Source organism: Taudactylus pleione, unplaced genomic scaffold, assembly GCF_031769625.1.
Source record: "Taudactylus pleione unplaced genomic scaffold, aTauple2 ptg000209l, whole genome shotgun sequence".
Lineage (NCBI taxonomy): Eukaryota > Metazoa > Chordata > Amphibia > Anura > Myobatrachidae > Taudactylus > Taudactylus pleione.
In genome coordinates, this window is record NW_028284611.1 from 1,812,080 (window position 1) to 1,838,957 (window position 26,878).

Below are 26,878 nucleotides of genomic sequence, written 5' to 3' on the forward strand. Positions count from 1 at the left end.
TCTATACAGCACACACATATCCTCCATAATCTATCCTACCCAATTACATCTCCTCTATACAGCACACACATATCCTCCATAAGCTATCCTACCCAATTACGTCCCCTCTATACAGCACACACATAACCTCCATAAGCTATCCTACCCAATTACGTCCCCTCTATACAGCACACACATATCCTCCATAAGCTATCCTACCCAATTACATCCCCTCTATACAGCACACACATATCCTCCATAAGCTATCCTACCCAATTACATCCCCTCTATACAGCACACACATATCCTCCATAAGCTATCCTACCCAATTACATCCCCTCTATACAGCACACACATAACCTCCATAAGCTATCCTACCCAATTACATCCCCTCTATACAGCACACACATATCCTCCATAAGCTATCCTACCCAATTACATCCCCTCTATACAGCACACACATATCCTCCATAATCTATCCTACCCAATTACATCCCCTCTATACAGCACACACATATCCTCCATAATCTATCCTACCCAATTACATCCCCTCTATACAGCACACACATATCCTCCATAATCTATCCTACCCAATTACATCCCCTCTATACAGCACACACATATCCTCCATAAGCTATCCTACCCAATTACATCCCCTCTATACAGCACACACATATCCTCCATAAGCTATCCTACCCAATTACATCCCCTCTATACAGCCCACACATATCCTCCATAAGCTATCCTACCCAATTACATCCCCTCTATACAGCACACACATATCCTCCATAAGCTATCCTACCCAATTACATTCCATCTATACAGCACACACATATCCTCCATAATCTATCCTACCCAATTACATCCCCTCTATACAGCACACACATATCCTCCATAAGCTGTCCTACCCAATTATATCCCCTCTATACAGCACACACATATCCTCCATAAGCTATCCTACCCAATTACATCCCCTCTATACAGCACACACATATCCTCCATAAGCTATCCTACCCAATTACATCTCCTCTATACAGCACACACATATCCTCCATAAGCTATCCTACCCAATTATATCCCCTCTATACAGCACACACATATCCTCCATAAGCTATCCTACCCTATTACATCCCCTCTATACAGCACACACATATCCTCCATAAGCTATCCTACCCAATTACATAGAACAGGTGATTGATCTTTCACAGGAGCACACATGTAATAAATATGTACACATGTTCATTTCGCTACATATGATTTAAGAAAACAACAAGTCATTCTGGCCATACAAATGGTTCTGTACAAAATAAGACCCCTACCTTCTATGTGGATGTTTCATATAATTACAGACCCCAATACCCCAACCATTGGGCTTTTATGTACCAGGCATGTAATTACTGATGCTGAATATTTACATGTTAATCTTACAGGACTGACAAGTATACTGTATATTCTTCATCATAGCCACATTACCATTTACATATATACCTGTGTTCCAGCCTAAGGGAGAGGCTGGTGTGCTGGAATGTAACTTTCAGTACATGCCGCATAGACGTAACATGTATCTATGCATATGAAGAGACTGACCATATATAAAAACACATTTATTATCTGTACAGTTACAGTGACTGATGTCCTGCGCAAATATCAGTAACCGGAGTCACTCGTCAGTACAGACAGAGACCGAGGCTGGATGATTGTCATACCCAGGGTCTGTGTGGCCCATGAACAGAGCATTGCTGTAATACCCAGGCCCTGCGCGGCTCCGGGTTACATAGCGATACTTCCTCTGCCACATTTGTCCTTCGTGGCCCCAGGCGGCTGCGTGCCAGGCACACTCTCTTCCTGTGGCCCCTGACTGCTCACAGCTTCTTCCTGTGGGCGCGGCGGAGGTAGGTCTGGTAGTAGAAGTTGAGGAAGAGGATTAGGAGGGTGAGGATGTAGAAGAAGACGGCTCCGTTAAACCCATCAGGGAATGGGCAGTCTGTGAAGAGGTTGTAGCCAGAGTGGAGAGCGATAGCCACAAATTGGCTCTGCGGGAATACAGAGACGGGTCACACGGTTAATGTCGCTTATGGTTAATGATTCAATGCTCTGCCACGCACTATGAACGTTACTTAGGGCTCTATTTACTAGTAAGTGATAATAGGGCTGCTTTTTTTTTTCTATCTCCACATTATAACAAAGAAATATCACCGGAGCAGCTCAGTCACTCTCAGCTCCTCGGTGATACTATCTGGCAGGGTGACCAGGACCATAGCTAAGAGTGGGTGAGTGGTGTTGTTGCACAGGGCCCGGAGGTGCTGTGTTGTAGTGAAGTGATGGCGTTAAAGGTGCATACACATGGTCAGATTTAAACGATAACGTTTAAATAGTATTTTTTTTGCCCCCTCAAATGACCAAAAGATGCGCGGGCACGGATGGTCGATATCGCCCATCGCCCGTGCATGCAGGCCAACCTGTTCGATATCGACCAGGTTAGCCTGGTTACTATAGGAACCCTCAATCATTGCTCGAGGGTCGTTATAGTATTTGGGGGAACGGTGCATGTGCTGGATGTTCGATAACAATCATCCAGTACATGTAGGACGATCAGACAATGATATCGATTCTGTTACACCAGAATGTGCGGTGGTGTGACAGAATGCGTGGTGGTGTGACAGAATGCGTGGTGGTGTGACAGAATGCGTGGTGGTGTGACAGAATGCGTGGTGGTGTGACAGAATGCGTGGTGGTGTGAGAGAATGCGTGGCGGTGTGAGAGAATGCGTGGCGGTGTAACAGAATGCGTGGCGGTGTAATAGAATGCGTGGCGGTGTAATAGAATGCGTGGCGGCGTAAAAGAATGCGTGGTGGTGTAACAGAATGCGTGGTGGTGTCACAGAATGTGTAGTGGTGTAATAGAATGAACGGTGGTGTGATAGAATGAACGGTGGTGTAACAGAATGCGTGGTGGTGTAATAGAATGCGTGGTGGTGTGAGAGAATGCGTGGTGGTGTCACAGAATGCATGGTGGTGTGAGAGAATGCGTGGCGGTGTAACAGAATGCGTGGCGGTGTAACAGAATGCGTGGCGGTGTAACAGAATGAGTGGCAGTGTAACAGAATGCGTGGCGGTGTAATAGAATGCGTGGCGGTGTAATAGAATGCGTGGCGGCGTAATAGAATGCGTGGCGGCGTAATAGAATGCGTGGCGGCGTAACAGAATGCGTGGTGGTGTAACAGAATGCGTGGTGGTGTAACAGAATGCGTGGTGGTGTCACAGAATGTGTAGTGGTGTAATAGAATGCGTGGTGGTGTGATAGAATGAACGGTGGTGTAACAGAATGCGTGGTGGTGTAATAGAATGCGTGGTGGTGTGAGAGAATGCGTGGTGTGTCACAGAATGCGTGGTTGTGTGAGAGAATGCGTGGTGGTGTCACAGAATGCATGGTGGTGTGAGAGAATGCGTGGCGGTGTAACAGAATGCATGGCGGTGTAACAGAATGCGTAGCGGTGTAATAGAATGCGTGGTGGTGTAACAGAATGCGTGGCGGTGTAATAGAATGCGTGGCGGTGTAATAGAATGCGTGGCGGTGTAATAGAATGCGTGGCGGTGTAATAGAATGTGTGGCGGTGTGACATAACGGTGTGATGTAATCTCAGGAATTGTCTTGGAGAGTTATGATGTAACAGATATAATCTCGGGAGATGTATAGTTACCAGTTGTAGCATAGTGAGGTAACGCTTCCACCAGAGATATTTCTGCACGGATGGCCCCAGTACAGCAAGAGCGTAATACAGGTACATGAAGATGTGGACAAAGGAATTCAGCATGCCAATGAAAAATGCTGCCGGAGAGAAGAGGACAATTATATAGACAGTCATGTCTTCATTGGGTGGGTCTGGTGTATGGGTCATGGGGTTATATAAGAAGTCTTGTCTCTAGACATGGGGAGATGCATTGGGTGGGTCTTGTGTATGGGTAAGGGGTTGTATAGACAGTCATGTCTCCAGACATGAGGAGAAGCATTGGGTGGGTCTGGTGTATGGGTGAGGGGTTATATAAGACAGTCATGTCTCCAGACATGGGGAGATGCATTGGGTGGGTCTGGTGTATGGGTGAGGGGTTATATAAGACAGTCATGTCTCCAGACATGGGGAGATGCATTGGGTGGGTCTGGTGTATGGGTGAGGGGTTATATAAGACAGTCATGTCTCCAGACATGGGGAGATGCATTGGGTGGGTCTGGTGTATGGGTGATGGGGTTATATAGACAGTCCTGTCTCCAGACATGGGGAGATGCATTGGGTGGGTCTTGTGTATGGGTGAGGGGTTATATAGAAAGTCATTTCTCTAGATATGGGGAGATGCATTGGGTGGGTCTGGTGTATGGGTGATGGGGTTATATAAGAAGTCTTGTCTCTAGATATGGGGAGATGCTTTGGGTGGGTCTGGTGTTCTGTTAAAGAAAAAAAATAGGAGCTCTAGGTAAGAGATAGGGAATACATGTAATAGATGCCTGTGGATGGTGGTTTGCCTACATGGCACGCTAACAGAAATCATAATACTGTCATTTCCTTTGACCCCAAGTTCTTATTACCGTGCAAGGTAAAAGGTGGGTAAGGGGGCAAATTGTTGATAGCTTAGGGGAATACGGATATTGGCCCTCATTCAGAGCCGTACGCTCTGAGCAGAGCGCACGCTCTGAATGAGGGCCGGGCTCCATTTTCATGGAGCGTCCTCCTGGACGCTCGTATAGCTGTGGGTCACCACCCACAGGCTATACGAGCGTGCATTGTGATGGCCGCGATGGTCGAGACCATCGCGACCATCGAAATTGCGAGCCGGAGCCTGCGGTTGAGGTTTTCAACCGCAAGCTCCGGAGTGATTTTGGCTCTATCAGAGCCAAAATCACTCCCACTGACATCACTAGTGATGTCAGTGGGCCGGCTTTTGACGGGAGGCGTTCCCGTGGGAACGCCCCCGTCAGGGAGGCACGCCCCCGGCACGCCCACCAAAGGGGGCGTGCTGTCAATCAACATTGACAGCACGCTCCCTTTGATCGGACACAACGAGCGAAGGACTTTCCTTCGCTCGTCGTGTCTGGCGCATGCGCACGACGGAGCTCCCTCCGTCGTGCGCATGCTCAGTCCATAACATCGACCCACTTGCGAGCGGACAGCCGCTCGCGAGTGGGTCTGAATCAGGCCCATTGTTCTATAATTACCCTGTCCTCCAGCAACGTATTTGACCCCAGCCCACCAGTTGAAGATCATGGTTGCGTGGTGATAAACATGGAGGAACGAGATCTGATTAAACTTCTTCCGCATGATGAAAAAGATCTGAGGATGGAATAAAAGAGAATATAAGGAAAACCCCCATGCTTTACAAATACTGGTGCTGAATACAATATTACTCAAATAATGACAGGAACAGAAAGAGCATTTGTAAAGCTTAACCAGCAGTTATCAAACGATAACTTCCAGCATGCAAGACAGAGGCTGAGACGAGAAGCTTATTAAAGAGTTAATTGTATAAATATGGCCCACGTTCCTCGTAGTTACAGGAGGGTCATGTTTGGACCATCCACAGGATGTACAGTATATTACAGAGGGACAGAGGAAGCACATGGTGCGATGTGAATCAGGTCATTTCCTAGATGTCACCTTTCCCCATAATATGTGGAGGTCTCAAAAAATTAGGCAGCTCTGGGACAAGGTCGTGGGCTGTATTAATTATTTGTTTCATTTTCTTCTAATCAAGTACTTTCTTAGCTTTATTTTGTGGCCATTCCTGAATTGGGAACTAGCCCATGAGAGTTGTTTAGTGATCCCACCGTTATTGTTACGGAATTGGAAGGTGCGCATCCCCCCCCCTTTCTGGGCTCAGTTAAAAGTTTGTTATATTATAACTTTTGTACTTCATTGCACAAACTACTCTGCCCCTTGTTGAGAAAGAGGTCTCATTTTACAAAAAAATGGGAGATGTACTGTATATTAAATCTTTGGACTCCCAGATTAGGATTCTTAACATTTTTGATTGGTACCTTTACCGACGACTGTCCTGATCTGGTCCTATGGGTCAGTGATGCCCTGACAATGTTTACCGGGCAGTGGGGTATTAACAATGGGTGTAGGATGTGCTGTGAACACTGGCCTCCGAGCAATGAGGGGCTCTGTGCTGTCCACTCAGCACCCACCTTCCGCAGGCCAGAAGAAGCATTTAATGAGGAGGAGATTTGCAGCCCAGGTCACATCAGCGATCTGCCCCTGCCAGTTTTGTCAGCCACTAGGAGGTGCTAATGGGTCTTGCACACGGACTCACTAGTTTTTTAAAACGTCCCTGTTACTGGGCACTATGGTCTGAGGTTGTTACAGGTTGGGGAGTGGGAGGCATGCCTCTTAGAGTGGATATAGGTATCATTTAAACTGTCATAGTATCTATTATGATGTTCTGGGTGTATATTTTATTTTTATTTGGTTCGGTATTTTTGTCCTCTCTCTTTTCTTTTTGCGTTTTATGTATTAGAAGTAAAGTATTATTATGCCTGTTACTTAGGGCCTGACTTAGCACGGATTGCTATTTTGCTAATACGCATGCAGGGTGGCTGCGAATATATGCTAATGAATGCGATCGCAATGCCGCTACAGCACAATATAAAGAAGCCCAATTTCCCTTATACACATCCGTAATACCTCGCAAGTCTGCAAAAACACTGGTAACATCGGAGCCTCCAGCACACTTACACATGGTCAGAGCTTACTAAACTTTCTGCATATGCACCTAGAGCTCAGGCTGCGTATGCCGACGCAATGGTTAATTTATGCACGACCCTGCAACGGTGTTCAAACGCATTGACATACCTGCGTTTCGCCGACCACCCCCACCGTCACACCCCAAACGGTACTTCCTGTCAATCACTCTGCCATGGGTCTGCGTACTCACTGCGATCACTTTCCCGATCGCAGTGAAGGGTTCGCACACTCGCACGGCGATGCATGCGCAGTACGTGAAAATCGGCCATCTGCGTGCATTTGCAATCTTGCGCTCCGTGCTGAATCAGGCCCTTAGGGGGCAACTTTTCAAAACTGTGGTCCTGATTCAGTCCCGCTCACGGCCGCTGGCCGCTCGCTGGGTCTGTGGGCGTTTTTTATTTTAATTTTATTTTTTTTCTCTGGCCGCTCGCAAAGCTGTGCAAGACCACCCACAGCTTGTGCGAGCGGCCAGGAGACCATCGCGATAATCGTGACCATCGGGCTTGTGACGAGACCCTGCGGTAGGGGCTAGGCTGCCGAAAGGCCGAGTGGACTCCCTGCTCTGATAGAGCAGGAAGTCCGCTAATGACATCAGTAGTGATGTCAGTTTGCCCGCCCAACAAACGCCAGGCGTTCCTAAGGGAACACCTGCTTTTGTCCAGCCACCCCCCCTACCCGCCCACAAAACGGGGCGAGCTGTCACTCACCATCGACAGCCTCCCCGTCTTGTTGCAAGCCCCGCAGCGACTGAGCTTCAGTCGATCAGCGGGGCTCGAACACGCCGGACGCAGTGTATGCTCAGTGCGCAAACATTGGGCCGCTTGCGAGCAGTTCTGAATGAGCTCCTGTGTTTGGGAGTTATACATTTTTTGTTTTAGCCTCTGTATATAGCGCTCTTCAGCTTGATGTACAGCCTATTGTATGTTTTGATGGAGCAATATTTTTGTTACTTATTTAGTATGTGTTATTCGTGCTCCCCCTTCACGTTTGTTTTTCTATTGCATCTTGTTTGGTATAACGCTAATAAACATATTAAAATAATAATAATAAAAAAAAAATATGGCCCATGATAAATTATTCCTTAGCAGAGGACAGATCTGCTAGTCCATTATTCCGCCACGCAGACGTTTTTTGTTTTTACTATAGCCTTCTTCCAGCGACCCAGGAGAGTTACGCCAGGTACACACTAGACGACTTGCAAATGATGCGATGTCGTCAGCTATTTCCCTTGAATTAAAGGACAAATGATCTAGTGCATACAGACTGCGCAATCTAACAAACGACCAAACAATTTATCTTGGATCGTTTGGTGGTTAGATCGTTAACTATGTAATGTAACCATATCGCCTGGTCTTTCGGTAGTGCGTACACACTGCACAATCTGAGGGGAATTATTAACGAGATTGACAGATCTTCCTGCATGTACAAAAGATCTGAAGATGTGACAATCGACGCCGCGGGAGCGCGCATAGTGCGTACTCACTTGACGATTTGAACGATTCGTCGTTCCGATGCGTTGGAAGCGGCCAAATCATACAAAATATTGTCAAGGGTGTAGGGGCCTTTAGCTGGTTACTCAATGAAATCACTTTTTCACAGTTTTAGGAAATCAATCCGATTGTTACAATCATCAAGAATCATCCAATCTCCTTGTCCTCCTGTCCCTAAGTAGCCAGGTCAAAGTGGAACAAATTTGCCTCTACCCTATAACTAGTAGTATCACAGAATGAACAAAGAGATTGGAATACACAAGATAGTTATGAAAGAAAATATGAATCTTCAAAGCACGTTCCTGTATTTGTGAAAATTGGCAGCCAAGTTACGTACAAATAGCAGCAACGCATAAAGGGCCTCATTCAGACACGCTCTCAAGCGGGTCTATGGTGGGGCACTGCGCACGCGCGGCGTGCGCAATGCACGTGCCCCGCAGCGAGTGAGAAAATCACTCGCTCTGGGGCTAGCTACAAACAGGGCGGCTGTCGATGTTGATCGACAGCTCGCCCCGTTTTGTAGGCGAGGAGGGGGGGTGGCTGGCCAAACTGTGTTCCCGAAGGAATGCTTGCTATTTGGGGGCGGCCCTACTGACATCACTCGTGATGTCAGTAGTGAGCTTCCTGCTCTATTAGAGCAGGAAGCTCACTGGGGCTTGGGCTGGGGCTTGTGGCAGACGAGACCCTACCACAAGGGTCCTGTTGCAAGCCCGATGGTCGCGACCATCACCTGGCCGCTCGCTAAAGCTGTGGGTGGTCACCCACAGCTTAGCGAGCGGCCAGGAGGCCGGCTCAAAAAAAAAAAACCTCTGCCCTGATTCAGAGCGAGCGCTCGCTTTTTGCGAGCAGCTCTGAATCAGGGCCTGAGAGCAGAATATTGTGTAACAGTAGACATCCATATAACAGACACAGTGAGGGTGTTATTGTGTGACAATTAGAGCTCAGCTGTGGAAACAGATAGAAAATAGAGATTTTGTATTTACGTACAGCTGACACTCCTGCCAATATCTGTTATAGAATGACAGAGACAGGAGAGAGAAGTGTTCATCTCCGTCCATTACTGCTGACATAACCTGTGACAGAACCATGTGGATGAGAGTTTTTCCTCATATCTCTGTGTATTTTATTTTTGCTGACTCTTGTACATTCCACCAGAGCATTTACACAATGTGTCAGCAACCCATGCGCGCTCTAGAAAAGTACGCACAGCGCACTTTACGGGTCCTCCCATCTATGCCCTGAGATTTTGTTTTCACCCTGAGAGTTGACTGGGAGATGGGGGTGGTTGGTGGAGAGAGGAAATCACTGCCCAAAATCTGAGCTCAACAATTTATGTATTAGGCACAATTGAGTGGTAAAGTTGATCGAATGTTGGCGGACAGATTAAAATACTAATACTAATCGTAATACTACTACTATTAATAATAATGTAATGCTACGCAAGTTATTACAGCTGACACCGTGTTTTGCGCTACAGCTTCAGAGAGACCACAATTCCCAGCAGCTTCTGAGCACGTCACATTAGCAGTGTCAGTTGGTAAGGTGGCAGTTGGAAGTGAGTGACAGTTGGTCGGGGAGTGAGCCGAGGAGTCCGGGAGAGCAGCTTATGATTTCGGCTGCATCAACAGACCAGAGCTAGAGGAGAGGGAGGCCTGCACAAAGAGCCCTCCCTTCCCCGTGAGTGGCAGCAATCCTGGCCAATCAGGGACTAGGGGCCTGTGTTGGGGTCTCTGAAGGCTGTCACGATAAAAACATAGAAGCACTTAGAGTATGAAGTGTTGAGAGGGGCTGGGGTGCAGGGGCACAGGTGTGTAATGATCTCTACTTCTTCTGCATCATCACAAACTATGAGTCAGTTACTGTAGTAACGTTCTTCACTCCTGCAGTATAGACAAATCTGATATGTTACTGAATGCCTAGTTCCAAAGTAGACAGATAGAAACAGAGTTATAAACGGTTTAGAATTTACAAAATATATTCCTACTTATTATTTGAAGGGAACTTTGCTATTCTGTCATAAACTGTGCTGATGCAGCAAATTCTGACAGAGTATTGGGATTTACTACAGACACCCCTTAAGTCTTCAGAATTAATAGCGAGACTACTTATAGACATTATTAACCATGGATTTAGACGCTGTAGAGCTGGAAATAGTCTTCCCATAATATTAAAACACTATTAACTAACTCAATGAGAGACCTTGATTACTGGAGGATAGTTGCCTATAAGTTGGAAATTTGGCTGTGTTAGGCACTAATACAGGAATGGATTTTACTTGTCATATTACCTACTCAAAGAAGTTACCACACAAGACATTCCCCTTGAAATCCTCCCATGAAAACTGCAAATCTCCCAGCTTTATGGAGACCTGGGTCTAAGAGAAACATACCAGCACATTCTGATAAAAGTGCAGCACCGAGCAAATGGCCATAGACTGACAAAACAAGTGAGATTTTGTTGAATCATAGGTTAAGAATGTTAAACTGCAGTAGACTTAAAATAAGTTAATAGAATTTTTAAAGGTAGAGTAATATAATTGAGTAACTAGGATATTAGTATCTATATAATAGACCGCTAGTTTATAGTAAGAAGGTTCACAGTTTAGTATAATTTAGTAGAAAAGGTATTGAGATATTTGAACATTGTCTTACAGAATAATTGCGAAAGTATTGTGTTTTGTTCTAAGAAAAAAACAGAACCTGTTTGAAATTGTACTAAATAAAAATGGTTTTAATTGTCACTGAAAAAGTGAAACGTTTTAACTTTAACAAAGTCATTCAATAAAAAGTGAATTCTTGAGGTTGTAAAGGAGAATTATGATTTATATTGAAAACAACTCTTTATGGCTAAAGTGTTTATTTATGGTGTCTGGGGTGGGGACCTCGTGCCTCTCTGCTGCAGTGTGAGGGAAGAGGAAGACAAAGAAAACCTCCCTGCACCTGTCACTATATGCTTCAGTGAACCCGTGAGTAGTAGTCAACCAGAAGATTCTTGTCTGGGTTTTACAATAAAATAATAATCTTCCAGGTTCTGGCCTCCGACAAGTGACCAAAAGGGATATTTATATTAATTGCCTGGTAAATACCGTACTTTGTAGTGGTTATTTTATCTCAATAGTTTTGGTGCTTTTTCTGTGACAGTATTTGGATTATATACCTGGTTTGGGTCATTATTAGAATAAGGGGTAAATAAAGTCACTTTCCATACTCACCGTGTCTACAAGCTCGATCACCTTGGAAAAGAAGAACCACCAACAGACTTGGGCCATCTGCATGAGACACAATACATTCGATGAGAAGACATGGACTTGGCCGGTTTTCTTGCTGACTTGTCTGACACACAAACAGGAGAAAAACTCTCCTGAAGACAACACAATCAGTTACAGCATACATCATTATATTAGTGTTATTTCATTGTACTCTTCCTGTAACGTAGACACTTTCATCTGGATGCAGCCTGGGCAAAATTTGTCAGGTACATCGTATCCTTACAGTGCACGACTAAGAGGATGAGTCTTCTCATAGGAGGAGATTGTATCCTAATTTCTTGACCCTTTAGAATGCTTGGTTTTCCAATCATGCTTGGCTGGAGGAACTGTGGGCCTGATTCAGTAAGGACCGCTATTGCGATCGCTGCTAATGATTGCAATCGCAATGCCGTCACTACCTAACATAAGGACGCCCACATCCGTAACACTTGGCTAAATAGCGTAACCATCGGTACCATCGGTCCCTCGCGCAGAATTACAGCAGCCCTGACCTTACTTAGAAATTGCTAACTTCATTGCACGCAGTGGGAGCTCAGGCTTTGCACGGTATCGCAGAGGCTAATTTATGTACGTCCATGCAATGGAGTCCAAACGCACTGACAAGCCTGCATTTCCCCGACCACCCCCCGTCACCACCCCCCAAACGGTTCTTCCGGTCAATCACTCTGCAATGGGTCTGCGTAGTTACTGCCATCACAGTCCTGATTGCAGTGGCCGGCTTGCGCACTGCGATGCATAAGCATGCACAGAACGCAACAACTGGCCGATTAGCGACTGCGATCTTTGCTGTATCAGGTTCTGTTTCCACAAAATAATGACAATATCATCTTACAAATTGGCCATGATTATGCCAGGTATTAAGAGGCCTCTTCATGATCACTAATTGCCCTGTTACACAGGCGGAAAACATATGTTTTTAGTAAAGGGGCCCATCCACTATTAGTAGGCAGACAAACCACCTAGTATTCAGCAAACTCCAAAAACCGCCTGTGGGTAAATTCACCATCTTCAGATGCCATTGGATCCCGGAGCCCAGCTCCTTCCTCTGGGAAGGAGGTCTGTGTTGCGAAGAGTCATCAAATTGAACACCACTACCCCCCTTCAGCCCTGTGTTCGCTTTACCAATGCACATGAGTGAACTCAGGTCATGTATGCGCACTAACACTCTCAATGTCCGCCAGTAGTAATTAGCGGAGGAACCACCTGTGGTAACTATCATGGAGATGGATGCTTCTTGGGGCAGCCGGCTCATAGAAGCAATATTGAATTGCTCTGGTATTTTAGTATTCACAGATGCAACTCACGGTGATTTGGATACTTAATTATTGGGGGACCCCCGATAACGAATAGGTCTCTAAAAATAAGAGTTATGGTATAACATACCTTCGTTAACTCTTTTTCTTCAAGGTCCATGGGGTCCACAGCTATTACGTTGGGGCATATGGATGTATCCAGGCACCAAACAGTTAATACAAGCTCTCAGCTCCCAGGCTGCACCAGGTCCTCCCCCATATACCCCACCCCTGGCTACAGGCAGTCAGTTTGTTATAAAGCCCACCAGGAGAAGGCAAAAAGATAAGAAGGAAGATCCCATGTTCTCTAGACCAATCACTCACCGAAGAGGGAAAACACTCAGAGATACAAAGAACTACCCAATAATACCAGGAGCCCTAGGGTGGGACCTCTTGGACCTCAAAGAAAGAGAGTTAACGAAGGTATGTTATACCATAACTCTTATTTTCTTCTTCGGGGTCCACAGCTATTACGTTGGGGATATACCAAAGCAGTACCCCTAAGGGCGGGGACGCTCCTGAGTTTTAGTAGAAAGGAGAACCCTACGCCTGAAGGATGCATCCTGAGAGGCGAATGTGTCACATGTATAGTACTTGACAAAAGTGTGGACAGAAGACCATGTGGCCGCCCTGCACAATTTCTCTGCAGAGGCGCCCCAGCGGGCTGCCCACGAAGGTCCCACTGACCGAGTCGAATGTGCCGTAACTGAGTCTGGCACCATATAACCGGCCTGAGTGTATACAGAACAAAGAGAAAATCGGACTTCCTCAAGCTGTTGGTGCGATCCACATAAATACGCAACCCACGAACATCCAAGGAAGCCTCACCTACAGAGAGACCTGAAGCCTGAAATGCTGGAACCACAATTTCTTCATTTATATGAAACCATGATACCACCTTAGCAATGGAATCCCGCTCTGGTACGCAGCACCGCTCTATCCTGATGGAATATCAAAAAAAAAGAGCGGACCGACAGAGCTGCCAAGTCAGAGACCCTCTGGGCTGAAGCGATGGCAAGAAGAAAAGGAACCTCAGATGAAACCGTCATGTCATAGGGCGGAGAAACGCATCAGGTGACTTGTCAGGTGACTTGTGGAACGCAGGTGGAACGCACACCGGAAGCGGGAAGCTCCTGAATTCCCGGAAGTGGCGTAACACACTATCCCCAGCGTCTCCTACACACCACAGCCTCGTGTTGGCTTAGAGTGCCGTGGAATCAACACAGAGGTCCCTTTGCCTTGGACCCAAGCATCCCAGACTGCCTGGTGTGGATAGCGCCTATTTCTAGGTGCCAGCGTACACACGATTGCAGTGCAGGACCATTTATACTTCCTAAAAAGCCAATGTCTTCCCCTGGAATAGGGTAGAGGTAAGGACTATCACGTCACAAGTGTCTCTGGATATGAGGAGAGCTGCTGGATGGTAATATATCTCCATGCTTATTCCTTACAGTACATCTTTATTGACCGGACTTGTGTCTTAATGACATCACTAACTGTCACGCTTTGTTGCTAACATCATTACTAACCTGAACCTGCTTATCTGCTTGTATTTAGTCTGTGACTGGACTTTGAGCTATTAATCAAGTGCAGATTTAGCTGCAATCATTGTATTTATTGAGACTGGGATATTACAGTTTCTTACCACATTACATCATTTGTATTTATGTATGCTTCTATCGGATCCATGTAATATTGCATAGATATTCTAGTAACCACTTGGCTTTTTATTTGTTTTTGTGTGTTTCTCACTGCGTACCATTGTATAGCAATTTAAAATGTATTTTTACATAATAAATTGTTTGATTTCAAACCAGCAGCTGGACTAGCGCTCTCATTATTTTCTCTTTTCTGTAGCTATCAGTATCACCACACTGTTTTCCTGCTTGACCTTCCTGATGACCCTTTGAAGAAGAGCCAGAGGCGGGAAGAGATACGCTAGCCCGAAATTCCACCTTACTGTCAGAGCATCTGTGAATTTGGCCAATGGATCCCTGGTTCTGGACCCGTACCCGGGCAACCTGTTGTTGTGCCTTGAGGCCATGAGGTCTATCTCTGGAATACCACATCTGTTTACCAGGCTCTGAAATACCCACTCTCCCGCGTCTATATCCTGCCGACTCTGAAAGTCCGCTTCCCAATTTAGGACTGGTATGAACACGGCTGATATTGCTGGAAGGTGACGCTCTGCCCAGACCAAAATCTTTGACACTTCTGCCATGGCCCCCCCGACTCCAAGTGCCCCCTTGACGATTGAGATAAACCACCGTGGTGACATTGTCGGATTGTACTTGCACAGGTTTGCCGTGTAGTATCCCCTGAGCTTGCATCAATGCTCTGAATACTGCACTCAGTTCCAGGACATTTATGGATAGACGACTCTCTGCCTCTGTCCATTTTCCTTGAAAAGTGTGCTGACCTGTCACCGCTCCCCAGCCGCGAAGACTGGCATCGGTCATTAGGAATGCCCATTCCAATATCCAAAATGGCCTGGTTGAGATGGCCTGACCGCAACCACCATGACAGGGACAACCGCACCTCTGGTGAGAGGTGGATCCTCTGAGATCTTATTGATTGGTACTCCCCATTCCAGAGTAAGAGGGAGTGAAATGGGGCATATTCCACCATGCTGAAGGTGGACACCATCAACCCCAGCACCCGCATTGCCAAGTGTACTGACACTCGTCTGTTGTGAAGCAAATCGCGTATCCGCAACTGCAGGGCTGCAATCTTGTCCTCCGGCAGATACACTCTCTGCCCCACGGAGTCCAGGCATGCCCCCAAATGTACCAACTGTTGCACTAGCTGGAGTGATGACTTCTTCCAGTTTATGATCCAACCGTGCCTGTGTAAACAGGAGATCGTCAACTCGAGATGATACAGCAACTCCTGTGGAGACTGCCCTAATAACAGGAGATTGTCCAGGTATGGCAGAATTCTGACGCCCTGGCGCCTGAGACATGCTATTATTACTGCCATCACCTTGGTAAATACCCGAGGAGCCGTGGATAAACTGAATGGCAGTGTTTGAAACCTGAAGTGATCCTGCCCCACTGCAAACCGCAGAAACTGCTGGTGGGATGGCGCAATTGCTATATGCAGATAAGCATCCTTGATATCCAGGGATACCATCAAGTCCCCCGGTTCCATAGCCAATACAATTGATCGCCGTGTCTCCATATGAAACCTGGGCACCTGAATAAATGTGTTGAGTCCCTTTAAGTTTAGAATGGGCTGGTAGGACCCATTTGGTTTCTGAACCAGGAATAGGTTGGAATAAAATCCCTTCCGTAACTGATTCCTTGGCACCTGGATGATCACATCTGCCCTCAGCAGGGACTGAATAGCCTATTGTAGGGCCAAAGCCTTCACCGAACCCATTGGCTGGGCTATGGTAAAGAACCTTTGGGGGGGGGACTTCTCCAGAATGTCAGAGCGTAACTTTGGGAGACCACTTCCCAAACCCAGGCATCTGTTGTCGTGAGATGCCAGGTGTCTGAATACCGAAGAAGTCGGCCTCCTACCCCGGGATCCCCCAGGAGGAGGCCCGCCTTGTCAGGCCACAGACTTACCCTGGGACCTGGAGACCGGACGTTTATTCTGCCAGAGTTTTTTTGGTATTGGTTTTCTGCTAGAGCTGGCTCTAGCTGAGGGTTGACCTCTGACCTTCCCCTGCGGCCGAAAGGATGATCCCTTCGGCCTGGTAACAGATGCTGAAGGTAACCTAGCTGTTTTAGAAGCTGCCACCGTAGCCACAATTTTGTCCAGCTCCGTGCCAAAAAGGATGCCTCCCGCAAATGGAAGGGATTCCAAGGCCTTCTTAGACCCGGCATCCGCCTTCCAATCCCTTAACCACAGGGCTCTGCGTGCCACAACAGAGGCAGCCAATGCTCTGGCGGATAATATCCCAGCATCCAAAGCTGCCTCTCCTAAATAGGATGAAGCCTCCTTGACATAGGAGACAATCTCCAGCTGCTCCTTAGACAATTCTGGCAGGGATTCCGCCAAAGTTTTCATCCATTCTTTGATGGCTTTGGCAACCCAAGCTGTAGCCATTGCTGGGCGAGTGGCTGCTCCTGAGATTGAGAAAACTGCCTTAAGACAGCCATCAAATCTCCTATCCATGGGATTTTTAAGAGAAGATGCAGACGGTATGGGCAATGTGGCACTCCCCACCAGATGTACCACATGTGCGTCCACCGACGGCGGAACTTGCCACTTAGTACACTGTTCCGAAGGAAACGGGTATAAAGCCGCAACCTTTCTGGTAAAATCGAATTTTTTATCCGGAACTTTCCATGCTTTCTCCAAGAGCTCTGACAAGTGCTCTGATCTGGGAAACTCTGCCTTCACCACTCTCTGGTGCTTAAATACAGGCGCCTTTCTTTGCAGAGGTTCTTCCTCATCAATGTTCAACACTGCTTTGACTGCCCTAATTTAAAAGGGACATCAGCTACCGGAAAATGATCCCCTTCTTCTCCCGAAAGAGAATCCCGAGGGAACACATGCACCTCCTCAACCTCCTCAGAGGACGTATCTGAGTCCGTGTCCTGGCCTACACGTGCGGCCGAACGCCTTCTGGTTTTGGCTGCATTGATCTGGCTGTTTGTAGCTGCTGCTGAAAGGCCACCGAAGACGAAGGCATAACCTGACCCGCATGCGCATACATATCCATCCAGGATGGCAGCATAGGGGGCATAAACATAGTTGGTTGCAGCGGCTGAGGATCTCTCATCACTGGGGCCGCTGGAACAGCCAATCGTTCCGCCACCTGTGCCATGATCTGGGAAAAAGAAGCCCAAGGGGGCTCCTGTCCGAGGCTGGTAAGTCTGATTGCTGTGGTGACTCCCTAAAACAGTAAGCACACAGACCATTTTGTATAAAATCCTGAGGGGACAAACCCGCTTTACAGGCCATACAAGATACCAGCAGAGGGGCCTCTGCCACCTGTCTTTCAGATTCCTTAGACATAATTATTTATGCAACAGAACTGAGTACACATGTGACAATGTTTTCCCCCTAACCACCCCACACACCAGCAGTAAAGGGTTATAGGGAGAAACAGCAGTGATAGGTTAAAGGTTATATGTATATAAATACCCTTTATCAGACCCTATGCAATCTAAACTCCCAGTGTACTATGAACAGCCTAAAGCCTAGTAGCATATGGAGCTCTGTATGACCAGTCACCGTGGGAGAGGCATACAGGGAGACTGACCCAACCTCCTGAGTTAACAGCCATGGAGAGCACCCAGGAGTGGTCTCTGGCTGATCCAAGTAGCTGGAGGCTGGGAGGAGCAACCCAGACACGAAAACCTGGAAGGGCCGGAGTGAGGGTTGGGGGAGGGGCCCCCGGGGAGAGCAAACCTCCCCTATGCAGTGTGGATCCACCCGGCCCACTGACATGGCTGCCGCCATTAGCTCCCCCAGTTGTCAGGAACATCAAGTCCCGGTGGTCTAGTGTAGGAGGCAGACTGCCCTGGCTCCTCACTACAGCAGTCCTCCGGCCAGTCTCCACGCCAGAGGACGGACCGCCACGTGGCTCCGGCATCAGCGGCCGCCGCAACCACACTTACCTGCATCCCGTTTGCGGTCCAGGGCCTTGTGCCCCTACCGAAATCACCGGCCTCAAACCAGTGTTGCGGCGCCAGCGGGGGTAGATGGAGCAGACGACCGCCCGTCTCATCAGACGCTCAGCTGATCCACAGCACGTGCCGCCTGCTAGGAGAAAAAAAAAAAAAATTGTCTCTGGGACTGCTCCAGCAGTCCCACTGTCAGTGCAGTACCTTCTCGCACCAAACAGAAGAACTGGCTGCCTGTAGCCAGGGGTGGGGTATATGGGGGAGGACCTGCTACATCCTGGAAGCCGAGAGCTTGTATTTACTGTTTGGTGCCTGGATACATCCATGTACCCCAACGTAATAGCTGTGGACCCCATGGACCCCGAAGAAGAAATTACTTGTTCTTGGAATACTTCCCCAATAAACAAACTAGATCAATGGTTGGGCTTACACAACTGTTTTAATTTACAGGTGCATCCGTTTAATACATCTCTGAAGGTGCAGTTGGAGGCCGCTTTATGGCCACATCATGGCACAGGCCGCCTGAGCCAATGGTGTCAGTCTGCCTTTGTTTCATCATTTTATCCCATTTCTGTGTACGGTACATTGGGAATATGAAGGTGATACAATCTTTCAGTACTGTGTAATGGGGTTGGGACTGGGTACACTTAGAGCCAAATTCCACTGGCAAAACGCATGAAGTTACAAGATGAATATCGCGTGGAACAATTTTGAAGGTTTTGTTTATGCTCTAGCTGGGTAAATAGCGGACGAGCAGGGGATGAGGACAACACAATAGGGCAAAAATATAGCAAGAGGAACAACGGCCTTTAAAAATTAAGAAAATAAATGATCTTCAAGTTAGAGGCGACGGACAGTTTCCAAATTGTGCTGCAGCCCAACTCCACATGTGAGCACAGAGTTCTGCATGAGTCGCTGTCAGAATTTGGCCTCAAGTGTTCCACCCAGACCTTCTCTGATCCTTTTTCTTCTGCGCGAGCTTCTCCTGGGATATACCCAAATTACACCACAGAACGGGGGAAAAAAAAAAAGACACCATTGTCACTCCAGCTCTCTCTCTCTCTATAAACTATACATGTTCAGTGCATCTCTGAAGAAGGGCAATAGTCGCACTTCTAGTTAGCAGTTACATCTCCTAAGAATGGTGAGCAGGCCCCAAGATATTTTACACAGCCAACCAACTGCACTCTGTCAGTGAAGTCCAGTGGAGGCAGCCATTTTGCGGGCTGAAGCAGTATGCAGTCGGTCAATCTACTAGGAAATGTTACTGAGGCACTGCCAGGGAAATACGGACGCGCCGTAGAAAGAAATCGCTGACTGTACATGCATCGGACAAGGCGTATACACAAGGATGGAGTTTGCAAGTGCATATGGATTCATCCGTTCATCAACGGAGACCTCTTCCAGAGATGTGGGCATTTCCGTGCTTTAACAGGCAGCGACCACGTAACTGCATGGAACCGAGGGCCTGATTCAGAGCCGGACGCTATTTGCGCTCGCTCATTCTGAAAAAAGGGGCTGGCTATTTAAATTGAGCGCTCGCTCTTTGCGGTCTGTTGACGCCTCTATGTCTGAGCGAGCGAACGAAACATGCGCTCGCTATTTTGTAAAGACGCCCCATGGCCGCTCGCATCATACGTCATCTCCGCTATTTATTAGATTAATCGAGTACATCGAACGGCGTATGAACTGCTCGCATTTCTTGTGGTAGCATTTTCCTACCGCAATCACTGCGAGCAGTTCAGGCTAAAAGACAACCAAGTGATGTGGTCGATGACGCTGCTTTGTTAATTATGCACACCCTTAAAACGCCCGTTTTGACCGTTTGGCACGCCTACGTTCTGATCTCCACTCCCCGTTTTCAAGCACCTTCCCCTGTTACCACCCACAAACGCCTAATCCTGTCACTCAAATTAGCAGGCATTCACTATTTTGCGAGCACACGATTTCCGACCGCACTGACTGGTTGGCGCATGCGCATTACATCCCATACACATGCGCAGATGTGCGAACATCGCTCGGAGCGAACGAGCGGCCGCTTACGAGCGGCTCTGAATCAGGCCCCAAGTACGGACAATGGTAGGACGCCTGTTTCGATGGACTTCCATATGCAGGCACATGGATGTGAATTCTGGATTAGAATAAGGTAGTAAACAGACTGCCGTGGCCCTACGCAACAGCCACGATTCAGAGATTGAGCAGTGGAGGGGGCTGAGCGAGAATAGCTCAACTCCCAGAAAATAACTTAAAATCGGGCCCATGAACTGCCGAATTCACTGGGGAAATGGACGGGATCCAGGGAGCTGGTCTACTCTCCCGCAAGAGATCCCAAAATTCAAAAGAACCAGCCTAGACTCCCATGTTGATGGCTGCCTCGCCTCTCCGGGCAGGTGAAAGGGACACCTGAACTCCGTGGTGCCTTGCGATGGCTACATACATGTGTCATACAGAATCCAGTGCTAGTTCTTCCTGACCTGGCACACTACCTCCTCCTATGCTCCTACTGGTCTCCTGAGCTGAAGACCTTCCGTGAAACCTTTCCGGTGCCCCTGATGATTTTGCTGAGGAAACAGTACAGCACTGGTTCATTTAGTACGTGTCCAGCGGGACGGGCTACACGCATCCACACCGGCCTATATTACCACAATACAAGTCTCACTCACCCTCAGGCCCAGCTCACTGTTACTGTAGTCCACGGGTTGGCATAGATAGCTGTATCCCGCCTGCACGGAGGTCACCAGGAACTGGAATGGTCAGAACAATATTAGAATCAGTTACATGTAGGAGAGAAGGTCCAGGTGTGAGGCGCAGAAGGGAGGGGAATAGGAGATGAAGGGGAGGAGGATATGGAGGCTCAGAGCAGATGGTGTGAGATGGCTCAGGTCAGTCAGATCGCCTAGTGCAGATAGTAGAGTGTTCATGTAGAGAAGTGGTACATAGCACAGAGGCTGAGGACAGAATACAATAAACAGGAGATGAGTGTAGAGTGAGTGTATATTAGGACACAGGATAGGAAGGCTAAGTACAGAGGCCCGGGGTGATTAATGTCAGATCATAATACAAAAACAGGAGGGAAATATAGTAAATCAGTGAAGATTAGGACACATTGGGGCTGAGGTAGAGATGTTTGCAGTTTCTATTAACAATGCAGCCGTAAAATGCCATTCAGGAGCTTTCAGGGTCACATATGCACCAGTTTTACACCAGGAGAGAACAGTAGTATATGCACCAATATTACGCCAGGAGAGAACAGTAGTATATGTGCCTGGGTTATACCAGGAGAGAACAGTGGTATATGTGCCTGGGTTACACCAGGAGAGGACAGTAGTATATGTGCCTGGGTTACACCAGGAGAGAACAGTAGTGTATGTGCCTGGGTTACACCAGGAGAGAACAGTAGTATATGTGCCTGGGTTAGACCAGGAGAGAACAGTAGTATATGTGCCTGGGTTATACCAGGAGAGAACAGTAGTATGTGCGCCTGGGTTACGCCAGGAGAGAACAGTAGTATATATGGGTTACACCAGGAGAGAACAATAGTATATGTACCTGGGTTACACCAGGAGAGAACAGTAGTATATGTGCCTGGGTTACACCAGGAGAGAACAGTAGTATATGTGCCTGGGTTACACCAGGAGAGAACAGTAGTGTATGCGCCAATATTACGCCAGGAGAGAACAGTAGTATGTGCGCCTGGGTTACGCCAGGAGAGAACAGTAGTGTATGGGCCTGAGTTACACCAGGAGAGAACAGTAGTGTATGCGCCTGGGTTACACCAGGAGAGAACAGTAGTGTATGCGCCTGGGTTACACCAGGAGAGAACAGTAGTGTATGCGCCTGGGTTACACCAGGAGAGAACAGTAGTATATGTGCCTGGGTTACACCAGGAGAAAACAGTAGTATATGTGCCTGGGTTACACCAGGAGAGAACAGCAGTGTATGTACCTGGGTTACACCAGGAGAGAACAGTAGTATATGTGCCTGGGTTACACCAGGAGAGAACAGTAGTATATGTGCCTGGGTTACACCAGGAGAGAACAGCAGTGTATGTACCTGGGTTACACCAGGAGAGAACAGCAGTTACACCAGGAGAGAACAGTAGTGTATGTACCTGGGTTACACCAGGAGAGAACAGTAGTGTATGTACCTGGGTTACACCAGGAGAGAACAGTAGTGTATGCGCCTGGGTTACACCAGGAGAGAACAGTAGTATATGTGCCTGGGTTACACCAGGAGAGAACAGTAGTATATGTGCCTGGGTTACACCAGGAGAGGACAGTAGTATATGTGCCTGGGTTACACCGAGAGAGAACAGTAGTATATGTGCCTAGGTTACACCAGGAGAGAACAGTAGTATATGTGCCTGGGTTACACCAGGAGAGAACAGTAGTATATGTGCCTTGGTTACACCAGGAGAGAACAGTAGTGTATGTGCCTGGGTTACACCAGGAGAGGACAGTAGTATATGTGCCTGGGTTACACCAGGAGAGGACAGTAGTATATGTGCCTGGGTTACACCAGGAGAGAACAGTAGTATATGTGCCTGGGTTACACCTGAAGAGAACAGTAGTATATATGCCTGGGTTACACCAGGAGAGAACAGTAGTATATGTGCCTGGGTTACACCAGGAGAGGACAGTAGTATATGTGCCTGGGTTACACCAGGAGAGGACAGTAGTATATGTGCCTGGGTTACACCACCAGATGTTGGTCAGTAGTAAATGTTTACAGTTACACTACACAATTTATCCACAATTTAGGACTTTATGGAAACACCATAGACAGAACTATGATTAACTGTCTGTGTTTGGATAGCGTTATTAATGAATAGGTGACATTTAGCATGCAAAATACATTTTAAATAAGTGCAAATGCTGAATTATATATATAAATCTGTTGTTTTCCCCTATAAAGCAAATAAATATATAATGGCAAATCTGCATTCCTGCCGCAGTCCGAAGGCAAATATCAAATAAATAATATGAATAGACTGCAGCAGCCACGCTAAGAATAGTATAATAGTTTCAGTGGTAGAGATCAAGACGCACCCAGCCAATCAGAAGCAGCCGCCAGCTGTCATCATTATTATGTTGCGCCAGGGGTTATTTGCCCGCCAGAGCACCGCCTCCTGGCAGGTGCCCCATGTGTGTGAGCAATCTGTATGGGGCGCAGTTTCCTGAGCACGCCCTATTGTACTTGCCCAACGCTTGCACGCCCCCCTCCATTGAACACTCCACCTCTCTAAGCACAAAGTGCCCCTCAAACTACACAGGCAATAATCCATAAGAACGTTGGTAGCGGCCATCTCTACATCAGCCCCACTATATAGCGGTCAGATAGGACGAGCGGCACAGCACAGATTTACCTCATAGAACATATAGACAGACAGGCCAACCAGAGACAGGTTATAGACTAGTAGCACTGAGCGCAGTGTGAAGGCTTCTCTTCCCTCCATCAGGCGGGGCCCCAGGGCCACAATAAGGAGGTAGATAGCAAAGATCAGGATGACAGGGACTGGGGTGTACACTAGGAGCCAGGGATCTGTGCGACGGTCTGCAAACACGGAGATGACAGGGAGAGAACATGGAGAGATAATGAAAAGCACAAACAAGTTAACCACAACCCATTTCTTTTATCCATTGAGTCACCCATCAGTGGGAGGGGCTAATACCGCTCAGAGTTCACTACTTCTTGTGTCACCCATCAGTGGGAGGGGCCGATACCGCTCAGAGTTCCCTAATGCTGTCACCCATCAGTGGGAGGGGCCGATACCGCTCAGAGTTCCCTACTGCTTGTGTCACCCATCAGTGGGAGGGGCCGATACCACTCAGAGATCCCTACTTCTTGTGTCACCCATCAGTGGGAGGGGCTAATACCGCTCAGAGTTCCCTACTTCTTGTGTCACCCATCAGTGGGAGGGGCTAATACCGCTCAGAGTTCCCTACTTCTTGTGTCACCCTGCAGTGGGAGGGGCTAATACCGCTCAGAGTTCCCTAATGCTTGTGTCACCCATCAGTGGGAGGGGCCGATACCGCTCAGAGTTCCCGAATGCTTGTGTCACCCTGCAGTGGGAGGGGCCGATACCTCTCAGAGATCCCTACTGCTTGTGTCACCCATCAGTGGGAGGGGAGGATGCATTGTGACATACTTGCCAACTGTCCCGGAAGGTCCGGGAGAGTCCAGAAATTGGTGGGGGGGCTTTCCCGGCCTCCTGAAAGAGTTCACCCATCTCCTGATACCGCCCACTTGACTGAAGATGGTGACTGGCGAGCTGGAAGACGCGTTTTGTGTTGAATTGTGTCACTCATGCCCCATCCTCCATAGTAAAATGCTTCAAATAGCGGCTTTGGACAGCCTGGGGGGTGGAACCACGATGACGAGATGCAGGACCATGCCCCCTGCCATTTGGAGTCGGTAAGTATGCTCTATGGGGGGGGGGGGGCAGATGTATCATGCAGTGCAACAAGTGGAGTATTGGACAAATGGAGAAGTTGCCCATAGCAACCAATCAACGTCTACCTATCATTTTATAGAATGCACTTGATAAATGCTACCTCTAAGCTGATTGGTACACTGCTTGATACATCCCCCACATTTCTCGGAACACCCTACAGTCTGCCCCCCGGCAGTGGGAGTGATAGACAGTAGGGAGCTTGGAAACATCTCTGCATCGTCCTGCAGTGGGAGCGATAGACATGTTTCAGAAATCCCTATTGTCTGTGTCACCTGGCTGTCACTGTGTTATTACTGTACCTCCATTTTCCAGAGCCCAGGTGTAGAAATCCTGCATTCTCTCCCACGTGGAGCCCATCCTGTACACCTGTAACACAAGGGACTGTCAGGGACCTCTCAGGTATTGGGTGACCCTGGGGTGTTGCAGGGTCATAGGGGAATAATCACTGCAGCCAGGAATAGCTCACACTAAGCAGATAAACAGGTACAAATAGTCACGAATATAAATCCTAGTGGTGACATCTAATGGTTATGTGACATTTACACAGCGCTGCTATATACACCTGCCTGATACTAATACAATGTACAGTGCCCTGCCATCAGGTCACAAGCCAGTCTTCTGTGTATTCCATAGAGGGGTTTCTGATATTCTCCTCTCTCTCGTGCGACAGAAGCACAACATGTATCAGCATGGACTGCCCAGAGCTATGAAGAACAGCCATAGAGGACAATATATATATATATATATATATATATATATATATATATATACACACACACATACACACCAGCCTTATATCACCTGATGATGGGTAACAGAGCCTAAGTTTCGGTCATTCATTTACTGGTTGTATGTAAAGTGCTGATTCAGAGTAAGTGGCTCTGCACGCTCTGCATACTAACCGTCTAGCTGGAAGTTTGCTCTGCAGTGCTCGGTCCAGGTGTACAGTAACTTAGTGACTACTCCCGGGATACTGTACTGAGAAGAACACCGACCATCCCTCTCTCTCACCCTCTCCCTCCTGGTGTGTCTGTCTCTCACAGTCTCTGCACTCTATGGGATGTCTCTGTGTGACAGTGTCTGTCCTCTCAGCAGGCTGTGAATGGAGTATTCATTACACAACAAGCCAGGGTGGAGAGGGCATGCCTTGTACTCCCCTCCCCTCTGTTTAACCCTGTAATAGTAATTAGCCGGAGGGGTGTTGTAGCTGGAGCACAATCCTGGCTGTGTGTTACCAGCACCTGGTTATATAACACCCGCAGTGCCTCCATGCAGCACGTGTTATTGTATCATGTTGTACAGCAGTGTTAGCCCACCTCCACCATGCATGATACAAGTACATGTTAGTGAAGCACACGCTGAGAATGTGTCAAAGGACACTTTTTTTTTTTTTTTTTTAGGGGGTGGCTTGGGTGACCGAAACCCCAGAACTGTCATCTTATGAATACATTCACAGTAATTAATGAATTCTCCAAATGCTTAGTCTGACCCCAGGCTAAGGCTTTTGAAAAATGACAATTAGGAGCTGGTTGGTTGGTATTTCCATTCACTTTATCTCCATCCAAGGCTTAGTAAATATACCCCTATGTCTGTAAATAGAGCAGGAAATTCTCACTGATAACCCACTATCACTAGACATACGCCGGGAGCCCAACGGCCGGCATCCCGGTCGAAGGGACGCCGAGCGCGTATAGCCGCGGGGGGTGACTTAGGGTTAGGCACACCCCGGGAGGTTAAGTTTAGGCTAGGGGAAGGGTGGGTTAGCGTTAGGCACCCCCGGGGGGGACTTAGGTTTAGGCACTGGGGAAAGGGGGGATTAGGGTTAGGCACTGGGGGGGGGGGAGGTTAGGGATAGGCACCCCTAAGGGAGGGTTAGGGTTAGGGGGTAGAAAAAGGTTAGTATATACTTATCTTTCGGGATTTCCTCCTCTGCCGGGATGCCGCTGTCGGGATTCCAAACGCCGGGCATGGGTCCGGCGGTAAATCATACCGATTCCCTCAAACTCGGTCCTCAGGACCCCAAACAGTGCATGTTTTCCAGGACTCCTCACAGAATCATAAGTGAAATAATTAACTC

The 26,878-nt window shown here is 47.7% G+C and overlaps 1 protein-coding gene across 1 annotated transcript; it reads right to left on the bottom strand.

The window, feature by feature from the left end:
* Nucleotides 1–1,584: 1,584 nt before the first annotated feature.
* On the bottom strand, nt 1,585–25,915 carry LOC148517810 (very long chain fatty acid elongase 4-like). The gene is made up of 8 exons (XM_088478179.1): nt 25,704–25,915; nt 25,101–25,167; nt 23,713–23,900; nt 21,011–21,091; nt 11,417–11,473; nt 5,188–5,302; nt 3,680–3,807; nt 1,585–2,012 (listed from the first exon to the last, which is right to left on the bottom strand). The coding sequence occupies exons 2-8, from the start codon at nt 25,156–25,158 to the stop codon at nt 1,842–1,844; spliced, it is 798 nt and encodes a 265-aa protein (XP_088334305.1). The 5' UTR covers nt 25,159–25,167; nt 25,704–25,915; the 3' UTR covers nt 1,585–1,841.
* Between the last annotated feature and the right edge of the window lie 963 nt (nt 25,916–26,878).